At 33.5% G+C, this 21,968-nt stretch overlaps 1 protein-coding gene across 1 annotated transcript in view; it reads left to right on the forward strand.

Annotated features, from left to right (window-relative positions):
* The window catches only part of LOC131847311 (dorsal-ventral patterning protein Sog), a 92,975-nt gene extending 71,499 nt beyond the window's left edge, over positions 1 to 21,476 (forward strand). Inside the window, exons 4-16 of the mRNA XM_059196857.1 lie at positions 10,982 to 11,047; positions 11,455 to 11,717; positions 12,122 to 12,255; positions 13,074 to 13,374; positions 13,614 to 13,895; positions 14,251 to 14,425; positions 14,878 to 15,044; positions 15,358 to 15,567; positions 16,318 to 16,509; positions 16,896 to 17,016; positions 17,598 to 17,839; positions 18,483 to 18,662; positions 19,090 to 21,476. Of these exons, the coding sequence (XP_059052840.1) occupies positions 10,982 to 11,047; positions 11,455 to 11,717; positions 12,122 to 12,255; positions 13,074 to 13,374; positions 13,614 to 13,895; positions 14,251 to 14,425; positions 14,878 to 15,044; positions 15,358 to 15,567; positions 16,318 to 16,509; positions 16,896 to 17,016; positions 17,598 to 17,839; positions 18,483 to 18,662; positions 19,090 to 19,221 (2,465 nt within the window). The 3' untranslated portion in view covers positions 19,222 to 21,476. The remainder of the gene's footprint in view (positions 1 to 10,981; positions 11,048 to 11,454; positions 11,718 to 12,121; positions 12,256 to 13,073; positions 13,375 to 13,613; positions 13,896 to 14,250; positions 14,426 to 14,877; positions 15,045 to 15,357; positions 15,568 to 16,317; positions 16,510 to 16,895; positions 17,017 to 17,597; positions 17,840 to 18,482; positions 18,663 to 19,089) is intronic.
* The last annotated feature ends 492 nt before the right edge of the window (positions 21,477 to 21,968 follow it).

The raw sequence follows: 21,968 nt of genomic DNA on the forward strand, positions 1-21,968 counted from the left end.
GACTTTAATCTCGTTTGACCTTTGCGTATTAGGCTTTGGACATTTTTGCATATCTGTGAGTCATAGATCGTATCATAATATATTGATACACAGTGTGTATAAATACAAAAGTCACGATAATTTGTTTAATGCGATCATCGGATTGTCCGAGGTTTTGCCTATTTCTCACCTTACATTATGTTGTAATTTGTTTAACATGAATATAATAAGTAATCTGTATATATTAATGTTAATTCTAATATTAATATATAGAGATTACTTAACATTAACTTAATCCAATACATTGAAATATATTATTAATATATTACTCATATTTAATCAGTATAGTTCTTGTATTATGATGAACATAGCTAGTTATTTATTATGGTGGTAATGTGAAACAAATTAAACTGAGGCATTCATTCATATTCATTATGAACTTAGTAATAAAGAGATACTAAATATATAAAAATAATGCTTTTGATTTATAATTTGTGAAGTTTCTAAAAATTATTTTTTTTTATGGAAAAATAATGCATTTTTAGATTTTTACTTAGGTGCCAAACAGATTGGAAATACATTTTGATAAATTAATAAAATAATAACGTTTTAGTACAAAACAATTAATGATAAAAGATATTTGTTTGAAATCAATGAAATCTAAATCGTGTTAGCTTTGCGTTTAATTAACGCAAAATATATACACAAAATATTTGTGGCGAACCCTTCTAAAATAAACACGCTAATGAAGATGGATGCCTGTTGTAGGTATATATCATGGGTGGTCATTAGGTCTTGTTTTAGAGTTCGGTTGAATACCGCTGGAATATTTAATTAATGAAATCTTAATAAGTATATAATAAATGCCTAAATAAAATAAATAATTCTGCGAAATATTTATTAGCTTGTAGTGGTTGAAAGAAGTTTTTATGTTTTTAGCAGTGTTGCCAACTGTAAAACATTTAGTTCGTACAAAGGAATATAAAATCTGATGTAATCGTACACCTATATTAGAATATCGTAAAAGCCGAAAATTTCGTACTTCTAATTTTAGTCTGTGTTAGTTGATTTCATTCTCTATAGTACCTTTTTTTATACGTCTGGAAAATCTTCATTCAAGTTACCTGCTTAGGGACCCATGAGGATCTCCCGGATTCTTATGAGTTAAAATCCTTAATCATATCGTCTCGGCCATGGGAACGCTTTCTCATTCGACCAAGACCCGTCTTTCTCACTTATGACGTGCAGACAGAATAAACAATCCTTTCAACAAAGCATTTACCTAAATGTCTTGATTTAAAAACAAGTTGTTCTGATGCGAATTGCTACCCTGCGGTTTTTCCGCGCCAATTTTTTCCGCATTTCGAACAGTTTGTAAATAAACAGTAAGTAATAAGTTTTAATTTTCACGCAAATTTATTCACAGTGCGTATGTATTGCTTTAAACAATTTTCATGGTAATATGTTACCGAATTGTGCGAAACACAGTGAAAATTCGCATTGCCGATAAGCTCTAAAGGTCAAATTATTGATTTCAACACTGACAAATAGTTGGCATTCAGTATACAATGACCGTCTCTGAAAACCATGAAATTGATAATATAAGAGTTGATAATAACAACTGGTAATTTTTTTACATATTAAACCGTGAAAGTGGACGTAATACTTATTAATTTTATTTATATACACTTTTACATAACTACTTGTCTATGTATTATTTTAAATTTTTTTTGTAATATTTATGCTGATAGAAAATAAACTTATATGGAATGTTTTGTATTCTATATTTAAACAATAAACCTAGCTGCTTTATTAATGCACCTGTCAAAAGGAGAAAGGTTCTTTCTCATCATATCTCATATCTCTATCAATATTCTCACTTCTATATATTTTTTAACGTATATTGTCACCATTATTAATACAGTTAGTTACAATATATTGTACAAGAAATAATTATTTATCGTTAGATACCTATATGAACGAATTTCGCGCATTAGGTATCTAATGGAATACTTACCTACTGAAGTTATATTTCAGGGAATCCTTGTCTTATATTATATATACCGAAGAAGGGCATATTTCGAAAAAAATTTTGTCTACTTTTAATAAGGAATTTATGTTGTTTGGAATGGTAAAAGCAAAGTTAAGATGTCTTAAATAAATCATTTGAAATAACAAATAATTCGAAATAGAACGTCAGTATTTTACGAAAAAATAATGCCATAACTGACAAGGCACTTAATCTCATCCCGAATAGTAGCATTTTTTTATTAAATACTTTCCTTTTTATTAAAGTTTTTAATAAAAAAAAGTATATTTTAAATTTTACCAAAGAGCTTCGTATTTAATAATCATGAACAGGATCGAAACCTCAGATATCTGTGTAGGTATATGTTGTTATAATCTTAAACTTTAATATCTAGTTCACTAAATTAATAATTCTCACCTTAATACCTTAATGAAAAACTCGTGTAGTCGTGTTGTAATAAAATTTAATTATTTTATGTTTATTACTTTACTTTAACATATCATCTTCCGTGACATGCTGACGACAGTACGTGATAAATTGTCTATTAAAACCCATTGAGTTATTATTAATTATGCTTACTAGGGTAGACGTGTAAAAATATTATACTCAATATGCGAAGAAATAAAATATTTTAACATTACCACACATTAAAACATTACCAAATGAAAAATAACAGGTTTTATTATTATTATTTTTGAATATTGAAACTTGTTATTTTGCATTTAGGTAAATTTTTCATGAATTATTTGAGTAGTTATATTTGATTGCCACAAAAAATATCATGTAGTATATCATTAAATTTTTATTAATGTATAATATACATGTTTTATCTAACATTTGTAGCTAGATATACATGAATTTCGACTGTTGTACCGCTATTTATCGGAACAACGATGGGGAATGCGGTATCTTATGTAGTATGTACGTTAGTACAAAGTACCTCAATGTATAAATTACTGATTTTATCATCGATTAATCACTCATGTCGTTATATGGCATACAAGTTTAATAAGTGGAGATTCGTGATTCTTCTCAGTTTGTCGGAAAATCACCTTCGGGCCCGGTGCGGTGGCGGTTTGACTACGTACAAAAGGCGTAGTATTAAATCATCTGATTTATTACTCTCATTACGTACATACATATAAATACAATTTTTACTATCGTAATTGCTAATCACTATCCTCAATATAAATATCTCAGGTTTGAGTTCTAAATTTGATTTTATTAATGTTTATGAAATATTGTCAATATATATTAAATCAAATAAACTTATAATTATAAATAATAAGTCTATTAAACAGCTTAATTAATGCTTATATTAGATTTAATTTATGTGAATAGTACTTAATTACCTAATAGCATAAATAGCGACATAAATATAATTTTATAAGTTATCATTATGGCGGTATTGACTTTAAAATTAAAATTTGAAAAAAGAATATATATTAGTTTCATTTACTTTTGAAATCAAATACCATAAATAAATGTATGTAGTGGGTACACCATATTGATTATTCAGAACGCATCGTGTTGAAAACGGCGGCCTCGCAGTTTGACTGATCTGCTGATACATACTTACATCGTCATTCATTCGCCAATCAGCACTCGTTTGCTTCATTTCTAATTAAATTCCATCAACGAGGCCATCTGAATCTCATCAAAACGTGCAGTGTATACACATAAATGGGAATTACAATTTCGTCACATATTCCTTACCGATATGTACATAATACCTATAGCTTTTTACCCGATCTTTACAAAAATGACAATAATATTTGTCGAATGTTATTTCTATTTTTATTTATTTGTTAAATATTAAGTAACTGGCACTCTTTTATTGACCGATATCAAAATCGAGAACCTCAAAGTAACTCTATATATTTCGTACGTATAGCTACGTCAAGGGATGTCTTCGCTTAATGTCGGTATTATATAATACATAATATGTAATGTAATACAATCGCTATTTGAATTATTTTATATGAAATGTATAACGTTTACTCTTATATTAAATTTATTATAATTGGTTCGTATTTCGAACTCTGTCTTAGAATAAGTAGGGCGCTAGACAATACTGGCCACCAATAAAAACATATGGCCGTTTAAGTTTAGAAAAATTAATTCAAATAAATTAATTCAAAATTAGAACTGTTACGAGAAGAATGGTCCGAATTTATTATGTGAAATAAGAAAATATTGAATCAATAATAAATCTGTACTTTGTACTGTAGACCATTAATCTATATATTATACGTACCTGAGCAAAGATTGACTTTGCTGTATTTCTCTTCCCTTCTACAAAATTTACTTTCTTATTGTAAAACGCAATTCCCTTTCTATTTTTCTTTTAGTATGGATTCGTAATAATTAATATTCATATATTTATAATTTTGCGTTAATTGAGGTAATTTGTACCACATTTTTCGAAACTGTATACATACAAGAACACAGGTTTTCACTTATTCAATGAAATATACCTTAGCACCTGAGGACACTCCTCAGGTATTAAGGTATATTTTATTTTAATTGAAAAAATAATCAATACGAAATCTGCCTCTAATATAAAAATAATAATAAATAAAAGCTATATAGACTATTATTAGATTTTTTTAAGGTTTAAAGTAGGTAAACAGTTTTAATATGATATAGTGAGTGAAATGTGTTTGAAAGTAATATTAATTTCTAGGTTTTGCTTCAAGAAATTAAATTTATCCAACAATAATTTAATTCGATATATATAAATATCATTATTAGCGGTTAAATTAAGTTCTTACGGGCCTTTAATTACTTTCACTAATAATATAGTTTAACTTATGTAAAAACAGACGAGCCTTATCTTATCAATGATTTTGCGGATTATCGGAACTATATATTTTTTTTTTCCAGTGATCAATATTAATACCTACTCCAGTATCTATCATCACAACGACCATGCAATGTACATAATAATCTATATTTTCAATATGAATTGTGTAAATGTACCCACGTTGTGTGTTCACGTAGTATTAAATAATAAAACCTACATATCGGTATTAAGTTTCTTGCTTAATCACCATATTTATTCAGTTAAAAGAACAAACACATAATTTCATGGTCCTACGCTCCTATGTGACGGTGAAACGCAATGAGGTGTCTGTTTGCAATATTCGTTTTTTCCTAATTATCTTGCGTATGCGCTAATGAGCGATTAACTAGCAAGCGGAAGCAATCAACTCTTCGTGAAACAGTGGTCTTTTCTCGGAGAAGAGGTCCCTCTTGTTTTATTTTTGCAAGAGATAACGTGATAATAACTTAAATGTTAAGCTTATTCAAATTTTGGAAATTATCTAAATCTTAGTACATATGTAAGATAGTAGGTACGGACATTATTTTTTGTCTACATTGAATATCTATCTACCAATTAATAATATTTTAAAAATTAGTTACATTTTAGTATCCATCTAATATATTTTATTTATATATTTATCCCATAAATTTTATTTAATATACATCGCACATATGTTTCTTACACTGAATAAATATAAATTGTTGTAGGATGAACCGGAACAAACTATTGAAATATAATTAAGTTGGGATGTATAAGGAGTACAGTGTAATTTATTAACACGTCTTTTGTACGTGTGTCTGGTAAAAGAGAAATGCAAATCTGCCAAAGGCACCGGCGGCGACGTGTGTAGTTCGGCGCGCGATTGTAGGCGTAAAATGCAAAATGCTTGGCGTTTCACTGCAGGACAATGCGGCCGAAGTGTAGCGCGTCTTGTAAACAGCACAGACGTGGTTTGTTGTTCTACTTTTTTGGGTAAATGGTTGTCCGTAAACGGCTGTGTATAGGCCGCCGCAGAAATGCCGCCACTGTACAATGCCTCGTTGGCTACCACCGTACATGGTCTCGGTACGGTAATGCAACAATTTTCAGTTGTTCAATATACCCAATTATGTAAGTACACCCACGCCATTTTAGTCCATTTAAAATACTCGTAACGTACTTTTAGTGCGAACAACACGATAGTAATCGACGTAAGTGTAAATTTTTGAAAAGCATCGGTATACGTATGCATCGGACCATTTACGTCACGAATTGGCAATTCGTGTACGTAATGTATGCATGGCGGCTGTGAAGAAACATTCACATCGGGATGCATCGAGAATTATATTTTATGGAAATGGATGTTGAATCGACGCCAAAGTTCTTACAGTGCGACAGTTATACGGGCGGTGAGTGCGGGCACAGTACCGCGTATATAGACAACAATAAGGCCGCGCCTTGTGCAGTAAACATTCTTTGCCGCAATCATTATGAATATAACCTATAAATTAGCAGAGAGCCGATCGAGAGCGGGCGGCCCGTATTGCGGGAATTTGCGATGAGGGCCGGGCACTGTCGCGCGCCCCTGCCAGACTCAATGGAATAACTGCACGCCGCAGTCGCCGGACTACGACTCTGCCAATTAGACTTTGAGCTGCACTTTACCCAAAGATCGATCTTGCAGATATGACCATGCTGGTGTAATAAATCAATACTTTCAGACAACCTTATATTGCAGTGTTCATGCAAAGTAGGAAGTTGAGGCTTAAAGTATAATTACAATTACTCACATTCACATAGTGTTTTGATTGTTAATTGTCATTTTGATATTTACATAATTTAACTAATTACTTTTTTACTATTAAAATTGTTTGATAATTTGTTAACAGTTTATTTTCTGTATCTAAGAAATTGCTGTCAAAGTAAAATTGTTAATAAAAACATAAAACATTTGATGTTTTATCAATTAGCAACTACCTACCTACTCAAATTGATTGATTTAGTTTAGTCACAGTAATAATAGCGATGGTGTTGTCTAATAGTATATATATATATATATTTGGAAACAGTATTTATATATGTTTGATATTATGTGTCGAATTTAAACTGTGTTTTTTTAAAGAGCAAAATATAATATATCACATAATATCTTCTCCTAGTTGTGAGCTCTATAGATGTTTAATCATAAAAATTGTATATGATGATTTCAGTAATATTTTCTAGGGAAATATTGATAGTAACTGTTATTTCGATCAACAGAAGCAATAAACCGATTCATAGTTTAACATTATACACTATTCGCCATACATTTCGATAATTTAACGTCCTTAAAAAATAGTAAAAATATCTCACAATTTTTTTATTACAGAATCCATTTGTTTTTAATTATTACGCACTTAGCTTTAGTTTGATAAGAAATTTGTACCTCTTATAAAACAATAGCACACGATATCGCTGTTATCGTCGGGTAAGAATACATTTGGGTTAATGGTTAATTAGGTCATACATTCGTGTATAAATTGAGAGGCAATAATGATTGTGGAGATAATATATATGAAGATTAACAATTAATAATATTGTCTAGACTAAAGAACCTACATATGTACTGTGGATATTTTCTGGCAAATTTACAGCCCCTGACAGATATGTGGCATACTGTCAGATTTGGAGGTGACAAGATGCGACGGTGTAGGACAGTATAGTTTTCAGAGTCCGTGCCGTCGTTACGTCACCAGACGTCGCGTCATCGGTTCTAAATATGTAGTTCTTCCGCGCGTAATCCGTTGCCCGCCGAAATTCACTTTTTCACACCCAGTCGAGGTCAAGGTGTAGAATGCATTATTCTATTTTAAATTGCGTAATCTTTTCTCGTTCATTTAATATAAGGAACAATACAAATATAATACTTGTGACATACACCAGTAAAGGTCAATTTCTTATCGGTTGTTAATTAATAACTGTAAACTTAGGCATATTGGCCGAGCTATATATAGATTAGGGCTGTGAAAATATATTTTAAATAATCATCAACGTTTTAGATATTTCAATTTGACATTATTAATACTATTACTACTAGATAAACGTAGAATCTACTTGGTTGATAAAGTGTACAGATCTATAGCTTATATGCCTTTTATTATCCATTAATATTTTTATATCTATAGGTATAATCGATAACCAAGTTAGGGATGCAATTATTTACTTATATGTGAACGAGAGACTTATCTGATCATACTTCAATGTTCAAGGTATTTTTATTGAAGCCATGGTTAATAAACTGCACTTAAATATTCAAGTATCCGTGTCATATATTTAATCCTCTTTCAAACATCTCATAAATATGCAACACATTTATGATAGGAAGTACTAAAGTCTTCTTAAGGAGTCGTATATTCTGCTTGAATTGAGTTTGCTGTAAGCTTTGGGCTGTATATGTTTTGCTAAGGTAGTAAGTACTAGTTGCGAATGATTTGCCCATGTTAGTGAGCTGAGCGAGTCTTGTGTCCGCCTAGTCGGCGCCGGAGACCAACATTCAACCCTATGCGTCTATGATACTCTCTGCTTAGATTCTGTGACACTATGATCTGTCGATGACCGTTAACTGTCGCGACATAAACACTAAACTTGCTATGCTAACAACTTACTCGAGCTGATTGGCGCGATTCCATTATACCACGGATGTGGGACGCGATGAATCAATTTAATATAAAGTATAACGAGTTATGACAATGCCATTAAACGAATTGATCTGGATGGTCGCCACTTTGTCTGGTACTGCGCCGGTGTATCAGTACTAATTGAGCGTGGGTTTATATTTTTTTGTATGTTTGCCACATCGTCGGTTTTTTGCTTCAGTACGTTCAAGCGAATTGTTACGCATCGGTAGTTTCTTTTCATGGTAATTATAAGCGTCGTCTTTACGGCGCCGGATTACATCACGGATTGGAAAACTCGGCGTGTCAATGAGGCTTGAAACGTTACGGCGCGACTAGACTAGAAAATGAAGTGATGGCACTACTCACATCACGTCGCTCTCGAGGTTACTTTCAAAAGTTTAAATTTACGTTAAATGACATTAATCAGTGGTGTTGGGCATGAGGCGCCGTAGACGGATCGCCTGTGCTCAGTGCACGATGTAAGCACGCATAAATATTCATCACACACACAAGCGAGATTTGCGCACGGGCGCCGAGAGTCGAGTCAAAGGTGCTTCGGCGCCGCTTGTGCCTCCATTACGTTTAGGGTTGACAATGTTTTTAACAATAATTCATTATGTATACACATCTCTTACGGAAATCATCAATTAATATCTGATATAGAGCATAATAACCTAGGATTCATAGATTTATCTATGAATCCTAATTATAAGTATTACGCTAATATTAAAAAAAAGGGACTGTTGTCGATACAAAGAACATGAATTTACAGCTGTTTATATGGATAAACTATAAATCAAGAAATTGAATACCTATGAACATATAATACTTAAGTTTTTTCGCATTATTACATGCACGTACAATCACACCATCGGCTACTCATCTTGTCTTACGCTTTGTTGTTATTCCGAGTTTCATAGTCCAAGTCAACGCCACACTGGCGCCGTTTACTAATAAATTTAGGGCTGTCTCTGTATATGAATTCGCGGAGTGAATTATGAATGTTGGCGCCGGACCGTGCTAGATCACAATCTGCCTTCAGACATGAAAACAGGTCCTCTCATCATGCTGTTTACTACATATACAATTTGCTGTTTATCATACAATTTGGCTCAGTACAGTCAGATGAAATTATTTTAAAACTAATAATAATAATATACGACTATTCTCTGATTCGATCTGATCCCAGATGGGGTAGTCAGAGGAGAGTTGCCAATTGTCGACGTTATGATGAACGCAACATATGACTTGTCGAGATGCATATGGAATTCAACATGACAGGGGCCTAAAGCTGTCTTAATAATTTTTTATCATCGGGTAATTATATAAATTTATATTTACATATGTTTTTTTGTCAGATTTATTGCGTCTGTAATACCGTAATATATATGCAACTAATAAATATTACTATACTTAAAAAAAACATCTTAAATTTTAGTTTTTTTACAATTATCTACTCAAACTAAATAGTATAATTTATTCTTAAATTATAATCTTCTATAAATTTTGTCTTAAATTATATTCTTCTATATTCTTATAATTCAAAATCATTTAATCAATTTTTTATCAGATACAAATGCAACAAACTGAATAATATTAACTTAGCGATTGATTCTACTCTGGTAATTCGACATGAAACTTTGCCACGTACATCAAAAAATTGCCACTCAAATTTTACTTGTACAAATGTTGATTATTTTCTATTAAAGTCAAGCAAATATGTGGCAAGATAGTATTTATGTAATGTAGTTTCATAACACCTTTCCACATTAACCTCGGAAATTCAATAAATCATGTTACAAATTCCTGGGCTTTACGACTATTTAACGAGCGCATCGACAAATCGGGTACAATCATACTGTCGTGCAAAATGTCAGTGCTCTCTCCATTTCTGTACAGAGCAGACCCAACAAGAAAACTATGCAAAGCACAAATTCTACCGTCGCCGTCTAGACGCCTGTCCTGTTACGATTGAATAACATTTGATCCAATCAACCAGAATGGAAGGGTCGGAGAGGTCTTGCGAACCATCATCGCAGCAGTCGCAAACGTAATTCGCAATCAATTGATCGAAAGCCCCGTTTTTATGAGGCACTGTGGTGGATCGAGAAAGTATTAATCGTGTGTTATGAGATTCATAACCAGAAAAAACATTTGTGTTCCTCATAATATCGCAACTTTAGACATACTTTAGGAATCGTAGGTTCTCAATGTTATTTACCGGGAATTTTACATAACTTCGCGACTGCTCCTTTGTGTAAATAGAATTATTCCTTCTAATTTTTTTTCCATTATGATTTTTTATATTAGAATGATCTACAAGAAAATAAAAGTCTGGTCTGATCTAGACAGTCGCAAGGCGAATCAGTCATTTCATAATCTACTGTTATAATATTGTTTTTACTTCATCATATAGTTCTCTTTATATCTCATTTACGTATATTATTGCATAAGTCACCATTTAATTTTACTAGCAAATCAGTTAAAAAAATCTTATTTTGTTTGTTGCAGCACCGGACATAGTGCAACTGGACAGTCCATCGGTCATCGTTGTGGAAGAAATACTTAGCATGAAACGTAAGTGTAATATAAAATTTAAATTTTTTTTATTGATATAATTTGTTTACAAGATAATTCTCGCTTATACATTTTCAAAATTAATCGAGATGGATGACTTTGATTGATATGTATGGATGTATTGGTATATATCTCATTTGCATAAGTTTTCCTCTTACATTATTTGGGCTTAGCATAATAAAATGGACCTGCTTAAATTTTTAAGGATATATAAACGTTTATTACTTATTCTTGAAATGATAACATGTAAATCACGTAACAGAATTATCCTTAATTAGAATTATTAGAAGTATACATGTCTTAAACCTATTTAAGTCTGGACTGGAATGGTTAAATGGTTTAATTGTTTTAATTAAGGGTGAATACTGTTGCAGATCAAACTAAATTATAGTTATTTTTCTATCCAGATTTTGGGGCGTTGCTGACTGGTCGATCTCCACTATGCATCAGACGTGATGACATGACGGGAGTGCCAGTTGCCAGGGGAGTGGCTACAGCACGCTTCATCTTCCGTCGCCGACATCTGTTCTGGTCCGTTCAACTTGGTACTTCGATCACGATTAAGCCAAGAGCACTCTTGTTCTTAGATCGGGAAGGACGATTATTGATCGAACAATCTTTAGCAAAAGTACCTGGCCTTCACGCTACGTATGAAGATAAAACCGATAAGGTTCGTTATTAGCAATCTTTGAAAATATATATAATTTGATGCATGGATATAATTAGTTGTATATTTTATCATTATATTAGAAAAGTATAAATGTATCTGATTTTCTAATTAATATATACCGGTAGGCATATCAATGCCTGGTATGTGGTCTATAGCTTTAAATAGCGACTAGGATCCATAAGGGTACATACCTAGAGCAAGATAGTATATTTTGTAATGTACACATATAGTCTATATACGTAAGTGCTTGGAATATTTATCAAATTAGTCATTTGTTCCTTCTTATTACTAGCACTTTTAAAATTATCACTACCACTTATAACGTAACTGCTGCAGATAAACTATGTTATAAGTTAACTTAAATATAAAATTTGGGAATTTTAACATTATGCATTATTTTATAGCTATGCGGCGTTTGGCGTAGAGTACCAAGGGAATACAAACGTCTGTTGAGAGATGGATCTTTATTCATAGCACTGATATGGGGCGATGCAGAAAATAACACTATGGAGAGTGCCCTGAGTGGTAGAATTGACAGGTATTATGAGCAGCATTGTTACAATTTTAGTACTTACTTAAATTATTCTCCTTATCGGTAATTATAATTATAACTAAATATAATTATAATTAGATATGCCTCTTCACAAGTTCGTGTCAGTTTTATGATCTCTGATCTGTGTTATTCTGTATTTCAGTTTTTGAAAATGTAATGAAATATATGCAGTATGCACGTAACTTTGTATTATAGAAATATCTAATATATCAGTATGATACTCATGCAATTAATTTACCCTTGAACAGTTATTCCAAAGAAAGAACAGAAGTAGTGTTTATTGTTGATTGTAAATTGAATTAGCCGTGTGAATAGTGACGGAAAGTCCCTCGGTTCTGTTTAAAACTGGTCTAGGAAAATACCGACTGACTGCGTTGGTTGCGAATTCTGACTCACTTTTGAAATTCCAGTTGTTTATAATCTGACAATTGTCTAATCGTTTTGTACCGAGGCTATTTTATTAACGTACAAGAATAATTGCCTCCATTTGTTTGATGAATAAGAATTCTTGAAACTAACACGCATTCTACGTGTATAACGTTTACGTTTATCTCAAAATATGTTTTTGATGATGTTTATTTAGTATTAATAATATTTTTATGTTCTATAAATTAATTTAGTGCGTTGTAGTTTTTATTATTTAGTAAATTTAAAAAAAAACTACTTATGCCATGTAAATGGTGAAACTATATGGTGTAAGTCTATAGTAATATTTGTATTTGGATAAATTAGGGAATAACTTATTATTATGAATTTTGAATTTTTCCAGCATATTCTAACCATGACTTTGTTATAAATTACAGATATCCTGCATTAACATCAGAAATGTTTACGACATTACTAGAGCCTGAACATCTTCCTCCGCCACCGGGCAATAGTGCCTGTGAAGACAGTTTCCAACCTGGTCAAACGAGTTTGGCCCTTACTGGTCAGCAGGAAGGATGGGGAGGGACTGCTGTGGTAACGGGAGTGGCTGGAGCTGCTCCAAGTCTTCACTTCGCTATTGCATATAATGGCATTTTCTCGCCTACACCACGAGAAAAGGAACAAGCTGTTCGTGTAGTGCTGACGATGTCGGATAAAAACCAAACCATTATTGACGAGGTTAGTAATAATTAAAATAGGTATTTTTATGTAATGAGTATAATATATTGTATTCTGTACGATAAATCAATTTTGGCTGCAGTGTATTAGCACAAATAAAATAATTTTACAGTATTTATGATATGATGTATGGAATTTTGAATTGCTATTCATAATTCCATAATGACTTCATACCTTTCATACTTTAATTATAAAGAAAATTGCTAGGTCATAATAAATAATGACGTTATTTTTTACAGATTCATCAAATTGCCAAGCCGGGCTACGAATTGAACGTCCTCGAAGTGTCCACGCCGGTTACAGCTGCTCAGCTACGCTCTTTAGCCAGAGGTCGATTGCTTCTCTCGATTGAGGATATTGCGGCACCAGAAAGACGTATTACTGGGAGAGTGATGCAGAAAGCTACATGCGAAGTTTATCATGCACCATTAGTTGCGGAGAGACTACCAGCGTCTTCAGTTCCTGAAGGACTAGCACTCCTTTACATCGATAAGGAGGGATCACTTGTCTATGACATACAGGTAACTATTATTTGTTCAGTTATAAGTATACAAATGTATCATTAAATAGTAATTGCTTTTTTGGGAGCTGTAATGGCAAACAAGCAAACGCCTCATTAAGTCATAATGTCAACAGTACTACAATCTTGTACCCATTTAGATTTATTTTCTTTTAATGCAACAGCGGCAAAATATTAAACCTTATTATAAGTTTTATTTAATCCGCAAAATCATCATAATAGTTCTACATATGATATAATAAATGTAGTAATAATAATATAAATTAAGTAAATTGTTAAATAGAAGGTCAATAATATGGAGCAATTTGCTCAATAAGTAAGAATTGGTTTAATTATTTAACACTTGTATATTACAGATTGACAATTTAGATGCAATTGATCCTAAAATAACGCTGGTAGAAGAGCAAGGAAAGCGTCACTCTCAAGTGGAAATATTAGACACTAGGACAGGAGTACTGGCAAGGCCTAGCGCACGAATATTTCCTCCTCTGTACGACGATCAACTGGCAGTACATATTGGCGGAGATCTCGGTAAGATATAAATAATAGCTAAATATGTTACAGTAGCCGTAGCCCTCGGCTTTACCCGCATTTAGTCCGTCCCTCGACTCCACTGGATTGCATCATATTACACATTCCCGTTGCCGCGCGATAGATTATGATTAGTTCATAAAGGTTAGCGTGATATTAAACTTCTCAAGAGTCGGATCATTAAATGAAAAAAGGCTTTTTTTCAAATCTGACGCTAGTTTCAGAGTTTAGTGCGTTCTGACAAATAAACTCGACTATACTGATGTATATTTTTGTATGTTATTTCATTATATAATAATTCAATGGTGTATGCGGCTGAATTAGATACTAACATAATATAGACATGTCACGTGTAAAATCTAGACATTAAATTACATATTAACATTGAATCATATCTCGAAAACTATGACATATCACTAAAGTATTAAATCAGACTGAATTGTATATTTCAGGTCCACCTCTACTTCGAGGTAGATTGGTATCCCGACCGTTGCCAGATGCTGCCAATGGTGGGCCCGCTTTACTGAAACGCACAGATGCCCTCGTCCCTGTCACAGCAAATCCTGTTGCAGGGCTCGCTTGGGTCTCTGTTGATGCATTATGTGGGCTGCATTATGAGGTAATGTCTGAATATTTTTTATTATATGGTTACTAATGCCCATTACTTATAACGCTACATTGCGTTATAGTAAATGGCACCGCTTTACTTTTTTAGGTTAATATAGCGTTAATAAGTCTTTTTCAAGTATTAAATGCAAAAATATATTTTCACGTATAGAACCAGTAATTTCAGAGCGCGTTGAAACAAACAAAACACTGCTACGTGATGGCAATGCAATTCAAGCATGACGCTGAGCCCGTTCCTCTTATAGTGATGTCCAGTACTTAAGTACTTACAAGGGTTATGGTACTCAGATTATTATTTGTTTTAGGTTGTTATAACGGGTAACGTGGGCACATGGACACCATGGCTCGATACCCATGCAATTGATGGTGGTAACATTAGGCCACTTGTAGGTTTTGAAGGCTGCGTCTTGGAACCTTCTCCGGCCGAACTGTTGTCCTTACATACTGGAACTGCATATCTAGGCATACGCGGCGCCGATAACACCACGACAGTATTGCTTACGCTGATACCCAAGGTATGTTATAATATATATTCTTAATTCGACCGAGGTACACTTTGTACAAAGTTTTCTGCGTGCGTACCAGTTCAGCCAGCCCCAAAGCTTGCCTTGTAAACTGCGTTGCGATTAATATGGCACAAAAAGTACCTGGTATGGCGGCATGATACCTTAGTCCTTTGAGATAGTATTGCATGAGGGTTATCATTGGCGTCATATAATGACCTGAAGTTATCATGTATATAGACGATGATTGCCATATGATACTTTTAAATTTATTCAGAAATCTTCTATTTACTTATTAATTATATTTATTGTTTTGTTCATGCTTATGAAAGGCTATACAAAAAAGGTAAGTTTGTAGTATTGTATGCACTGCATGCATTTATTTACGGCTCATAGTAAAATTATAGTACAGTAGGTTTTTATCCCGTCTTAATCGGAAGGTCGTGAGTTAGAATTCGGCTACCAAATATACTTTTATGATTATGTATAAATTTATATTTCTGCTTACTCTCAGTGGAAACATCTACCTATATCAAATTAATTGATTACGATGTTGGCTTTACTTGGTCGGCCGCCATATTGGATTCTAATACACCTAGCTATATATAGCTTGTTATGAATATATCATTCATTACATTCATGGGTCTCTGAGAATGCTTCTGAATGCCCTATCTAGATTAACTCTCGAGAAGGATTTTTTTATACGAAAAAATACCATTTCGATGATATCATATGTGGTAACATATTATTCGATATTTACAGTTAAGCGTACCGATATCGTGTATGGACAACACCTATTTAAATACGAAGTATATGCCCAATACGCCCACGTACTTGAAGACGTCGTACCCACCAGACCGCCGTTTGAGTGACATGAACCAACTTTCGAAAACTACGTCGTGCTATTATGAAGGAGAATTGCACACAGATGGATCGCAATGGATAGTTCCCAAGGTAACATCTTATTATTTTCACGTTATTAGAATAACCCGTGGCGCTACCCCTAAAATATGTACTCGCCGATGAAGTATTAAATACTATCGCATTCTGTGAATGGAATAAATTTTAAAATCAGTTAAGTAGTTTTTGAGTTTATTCGTTACAAAAAGAAATTAAATTTAACTTCTGTATGTAATTAGTCGAAAAGTATCTGTAAATATATTTTAAAATTATATATTTCAAGTCAATTTCAAATGTACATTTGGTTGTCAATTTAGCTATACTTTTTTATATAGATATCATGAACAACAATTATATAAATGAATTATAATCTTTCTCTACCATGTTGTTCATGAAGTGTATACATACACGTATATGTATACATACTTATTACATTACAGTCTTGCACCATCTGTGGTTGCGTATACGGGGAATCACGATGTGATCCCATAAGATGCCCGCCAGTACACTGCACGGTGCCCACTATTACGCCGCCAGGGCAGTGCTGTCCTATTTGCACTAGTGAGTATTAATTTTTATATAACTGGATTGGTAAATATGCTAACGTTCCACCCAGACGTAAGTGGCACCCGTTGCCTATACGTGCTTCATGCACCATGTACATTATTGTACATTATAGCATTATTCCACGCGATGCCATTCAGAAGTTAAGGAATTTTGGAAAGTTTACCTGGTTTTTTGAAATTTATAAAGATTATAATCAAAATCAGTTATATTTATCTTTTATTCAACAGTGATTTATTTTGACTGCATATGAATATTTATTCCTTACTATTGTAGATAAATTGGTTAACTTTGTGGAAAAACACCCTTTCTTACCAATAAAAATATTTTGAAAATTTAATCTCAGACTCGGAAATCTTTAATTTAGTGTTTAGACATTTCCAACAAAATTCAAATTTTAAATATTCAGTTCGAGTTCACCTATGTTGTCTATAAGAAATGAAAAGAGTTCTATGTATTGCAACTGTTAACGCGTTTTCTGAATAATTCTGTAATTTTATACGTCAGCCGTTTTTAACTGGCTACTTATATTCTGTGTGTCCTACAAAGTTGACACTTTGAAATCTTTGCTATTACAGATTCTTCAACAGCCGTATGGAACGATTCTCATGGATGCCATTTAGCTGGCCAGTACCATTCTCCCGGCTCCTCGTGGCACCCATACTTACTTCCCGAAGGTTACGACACATGTGCTGTGTGCACGTGTGAGTATTCAACGAGACAAGTGCGATGTCCGAGAGTGCATTGTCCACCGCTCAGATGCGCCGAGAAGGACTCATATAGACCCGATAAGAAGGCGTGCTGCCGAGTTTGCCCAGAGGTAAAAAAAATTTTAACAGGCATATAAAAACTAAAGTCGCTACTGTTGTTCAGATGCGACAGTCAGAGACATTGTTATCTGTTGATGTGGTTAATGTAACAGTAAACATGCCCATATTTCGCTCTAATCGAACGTGGCAGCGAACGAGCCCACCGCCCTGTCTTGGATTAATTTTTTATTTGATATCAGTGTTTCCTTCACTTCATTGTAGAGTTATTGAGAAATATAAATTAACACAGTTTCTTTTTTTTGTCGGCCATATTTGAACTCCAGGTCTTTTGTAGTACTATTTACAAAGTACATTAATATTGGAATATTAGGCTGGGTCGGTTATGTTATGAAAGGGAAATACGAACGAACTACTACTTCTATGAATCCTCCCTCCCCCCTCCCCCAAGTCACTATATATGATGCATGATTGTAATACTGAGGAATATAGCACTATTCAACACATATGAGTATGTTTTCTGCCTTATGCATTAAAAACTGTATGTCAGTTTAGTGGATTATTTCGAATTTGTAGTATACGTCACAGTCGTTCATGGAAACTATTCTTTAGAAATCAGAGAATAGTTTCCATGAACTGCTGTGAAACCACACCTTTCTAATATTACCCAATATCAAAAATTATTTGTAATTATAGGTAAAAACGAAAAAACCGGAGGACTTAACACCAAAGGATCAAGCTGCCCCACGGACCGCAGAAGAGATCCTTGCCGAAGGAGGTTGCAAATTCCCCGATGGGCCTTTGATGAATGGCGTAGAAGTACATCCATCAATACATTCGCATGGTGAACAGAGATGTGTCACTTGCCGTTGCAAGGTCAGTCAGTTTCATTGTAAGAATATGATCATATTACGCGATTGTAGATTTTAGCTAATCTGTATTGGCATAACAATACGCGACATTGAAATTTATTTTTACTATTTAGAATGGTAAATGAGCTGATAGTAATTCTAATAAAGTAATTATCCGTAAAGTAAAGAATCAGTACCACGAAATCTTACATTGTAACGCCTATCCTGCTCTTGATGTCAAAACTAACGTGTTATGCCTCATACCCAAAATAATTAAATATAACCTCTCTTTAAACGCAGAACTCACTCATTCGCAGACTCGGATTACATTTGTTCAATTTGGCGGAAAAGCACATATGTTGCAGTCTGGTTTAATCATCTGCTCCTCGTCGTACTAGTATATATTTAATTAAGTGCAGTAAGTGTAACTAATTCTAGTTGTTCTAATGCAGGACGGCGAGGTGACATGCGTACGTAAACGTTGCAACCGCGCCTTGTGCGCGCGGCGTAGACGCGGCGACGCTTGCTGCGCGTGTGCACGCCCGCGCCGCCCACGCCCGCCGCCGCCTCCGCCGCCAAGCTGAGCGACCGCGCCCGCACCCCGGACACAGTATTACTGCGCCCGACCCCGTCTATACCCCAGACTGCTCGTAGGCTAAGTGAGTGACTATAGACTGATATATTTTTATGTACTCGTGCGATTCGAATGTGTAGGTTAAGGCTGCGCCCTGTGATGTTGCGCTTCGATGAAACCGCTCGACGCGTCGAGTGTGCGCGTGCTCGCTGCTGTGCAGTAGATCGCGGCACGTGGGGCGACAGGGGTGTAAGGTTCGTCGTGGATTTTTCGGTTTCGTCGCAGGCGACATCTTTCGTTTGTTCGACGAGGTAGACGGTTTGCGGCGGACTGCGTGACGGCTCGGAGTCGGCCGACGGCGGAGTAGCTTTACTGTTTAATACTGAACGACTATGATTATTATATTTACCCACCGGTATTTTAATTGGTTTTATGAGATGTCCCGAAATTTTGTAGGCGCATTGTATTATGTCACCCAATACTGAGATGATAGTGTTAGTCGTACGGCTCGACTGCTCGGTTTATGGCAGGAAAGGTGCGAGCGCGGTCGATAAAGATGTGCCATATTTTCTTATTGTAAATATAAATTATTACTTTAATATTACTTATGTGCATATTTATTTACGTTTGTAATGTAAACAATGAGGGATCATGTTACGTTCGAGTACTCATGTTTGATCATCACAAACTCGCATTATATGATCGCCTTATTTGTGCATTTGCTTTTAGTCTTGTATAATTATAATTTAATACCATACAAATTATAGTGTAACCTGTATTCTGATATTACCTATTCTTATTTAATGAGTCAATGTGTAAGTAGATTACCCATGTTATTATATGCAGTAGAATACTTTATACCACAAAATATACCTAATTAAATATTTATTAAGTATTTTTTTATTTAAAGCATAAAATGCGCGTTATACTAATGATGAACGCTTAACCCGAGTGCTTATCGATTGCTCAAGCGTTTGGTTAATTAGGAATTTGTCTTTATATAAGCATGCTCATGTAATGTAATACATATATAGCATTACACAAGCACGCCCTAGGACTTAAATTTATTTAGTGGTCTGAAAATTGTTTATAAATGTCAGGCAAGAACGTAAATGTAAATAAAATATAATATTTCTTATAAATATTATTTTAACATTGTATACTATTTTATAAACTTAACATAATGGATTGTACCGATTTAGTTAAGCACTATATTATGTCAGTTACGTGACTAGTTTTTATTAATTACTAGGTTAACTAATATTTGTAATTAAGGAAGCTAGTCCAAATGTTTTGATGTGATGGAAATGAATGCCATGTAGATAGATTATACGTCTGTCCAGAATTATTACTTATTGATTAAACGAGTATATACTTTACTTTATTTACACAAGTGTGTACACACAAACTGCATTTGTACGCAAGCTACAGACAGGTCTATGGCATTGATGAATTTTGTATGACATTATAATAATAGCAATTTTATTGTCAAACAACACAATAGAAGTATAAGGAAAATCCCATATATACTATATGGCGTGTATAATCTTCTAAACAAATTATCTAATTACTGACAGTTGGAATTCATACTATTACTCTAAGTTCATTTGAGTATCATAAAGCTGTTGCTTTAATATAGTAACGAGTACATTGTAGCTTGCGTATTTAATAATGCGTGTTTATTTAAACCTCATTATAGTTTCAATATATTAAAAAATCGAAATTAAAAAAAATATCTAACAAGGACAGAAATGTATTAAGGTTTTGGAATATTTTCATACGCGTTGCCAAAAATTTGTAAAGTTTTATGAAATAAATTTTGTTGTTGTGGGTTCTAGTCCATCAAAATTTCGAGAAGGTATAAGTATTGTAACGGCTATAAGAATATTATTGGTTTTTTTACGTAACGAAAATATTATTCAATTATACGAGAGTTATCACGTTTTTAATATTTTTGTATTATCTAACAGTAGCAAAGTAGGCTCCTATGGCTTGCAAATAACAAACTAATGGCCATAAAGGATACTATAAAATCGCTTGTATTGCATTGTTTTCTATTTGTTAATTATAAGCGTTATTCTCCCGTTTTTCGGCCTCGAGGGAAGATTATTAAAAAATACATTTTTTCGAAAAGAAAACATATTGTAACTTTTTGATGTAGTTAGTGTCATCTGGTATTACATAGTTTGGTTAAATTACATCCAGTCAATATTAGTTTGTAAACAGAAACAGTCCTAATATGAAATAAATCACCTGAGAAAATAATATGTTGTTTTAAAATTACGTAATACTTAACAACCTACTCTGTCTGGATAGACGAATTACCAAATTCAGCTTTACATAATTTATAAAAAGTTTAGATATACGATTACGATAACTACTTTACGTCACGAATATCTTGGTCTTTCCTTTTGGTTAAATTTGATGCAAATATCAAATATACATTGACGTTGACTAGCGCATCCAGCTGACCCCTCAACTCTATTAAGGGATCACAAAAATTTTTAATAATAAAAACAACTTTATAAATACCTTAGATTGCAAGACCATGTTTAATGAAAATACCGGTATATCTCAGTTATCTCACTCCCAAAAACCAAAAACCCAACTGAACTAGAATCACTTGAGTTCCATAAACAGTTTATGACAGGAGTACAGGAGCAGAGTTGGGTGCGGAAAGAAAATGAAAGACCGAGATAGTTAAATCATGATTGGTCTCCTGCTTTATTCAACATTAACCTAACATAAACCTTCGAA

The sequence above is a fragment of the Achroia grisella genome, unplaced genomic scaffold, assembly GCF_030625045.1.
Source record: "Achroia grisella isolate CSIRO2021 unplaced genomic scaffold, CSIRO_AGI_Agris_v1 utg5201, whole genome shotgun sequence".
Lineage (NCBI taxonomy): Eukaryota > Metazoa > Arthropoda > Insecta > Lepidoptera > Pyralidae > Achroia > Achroia grisella.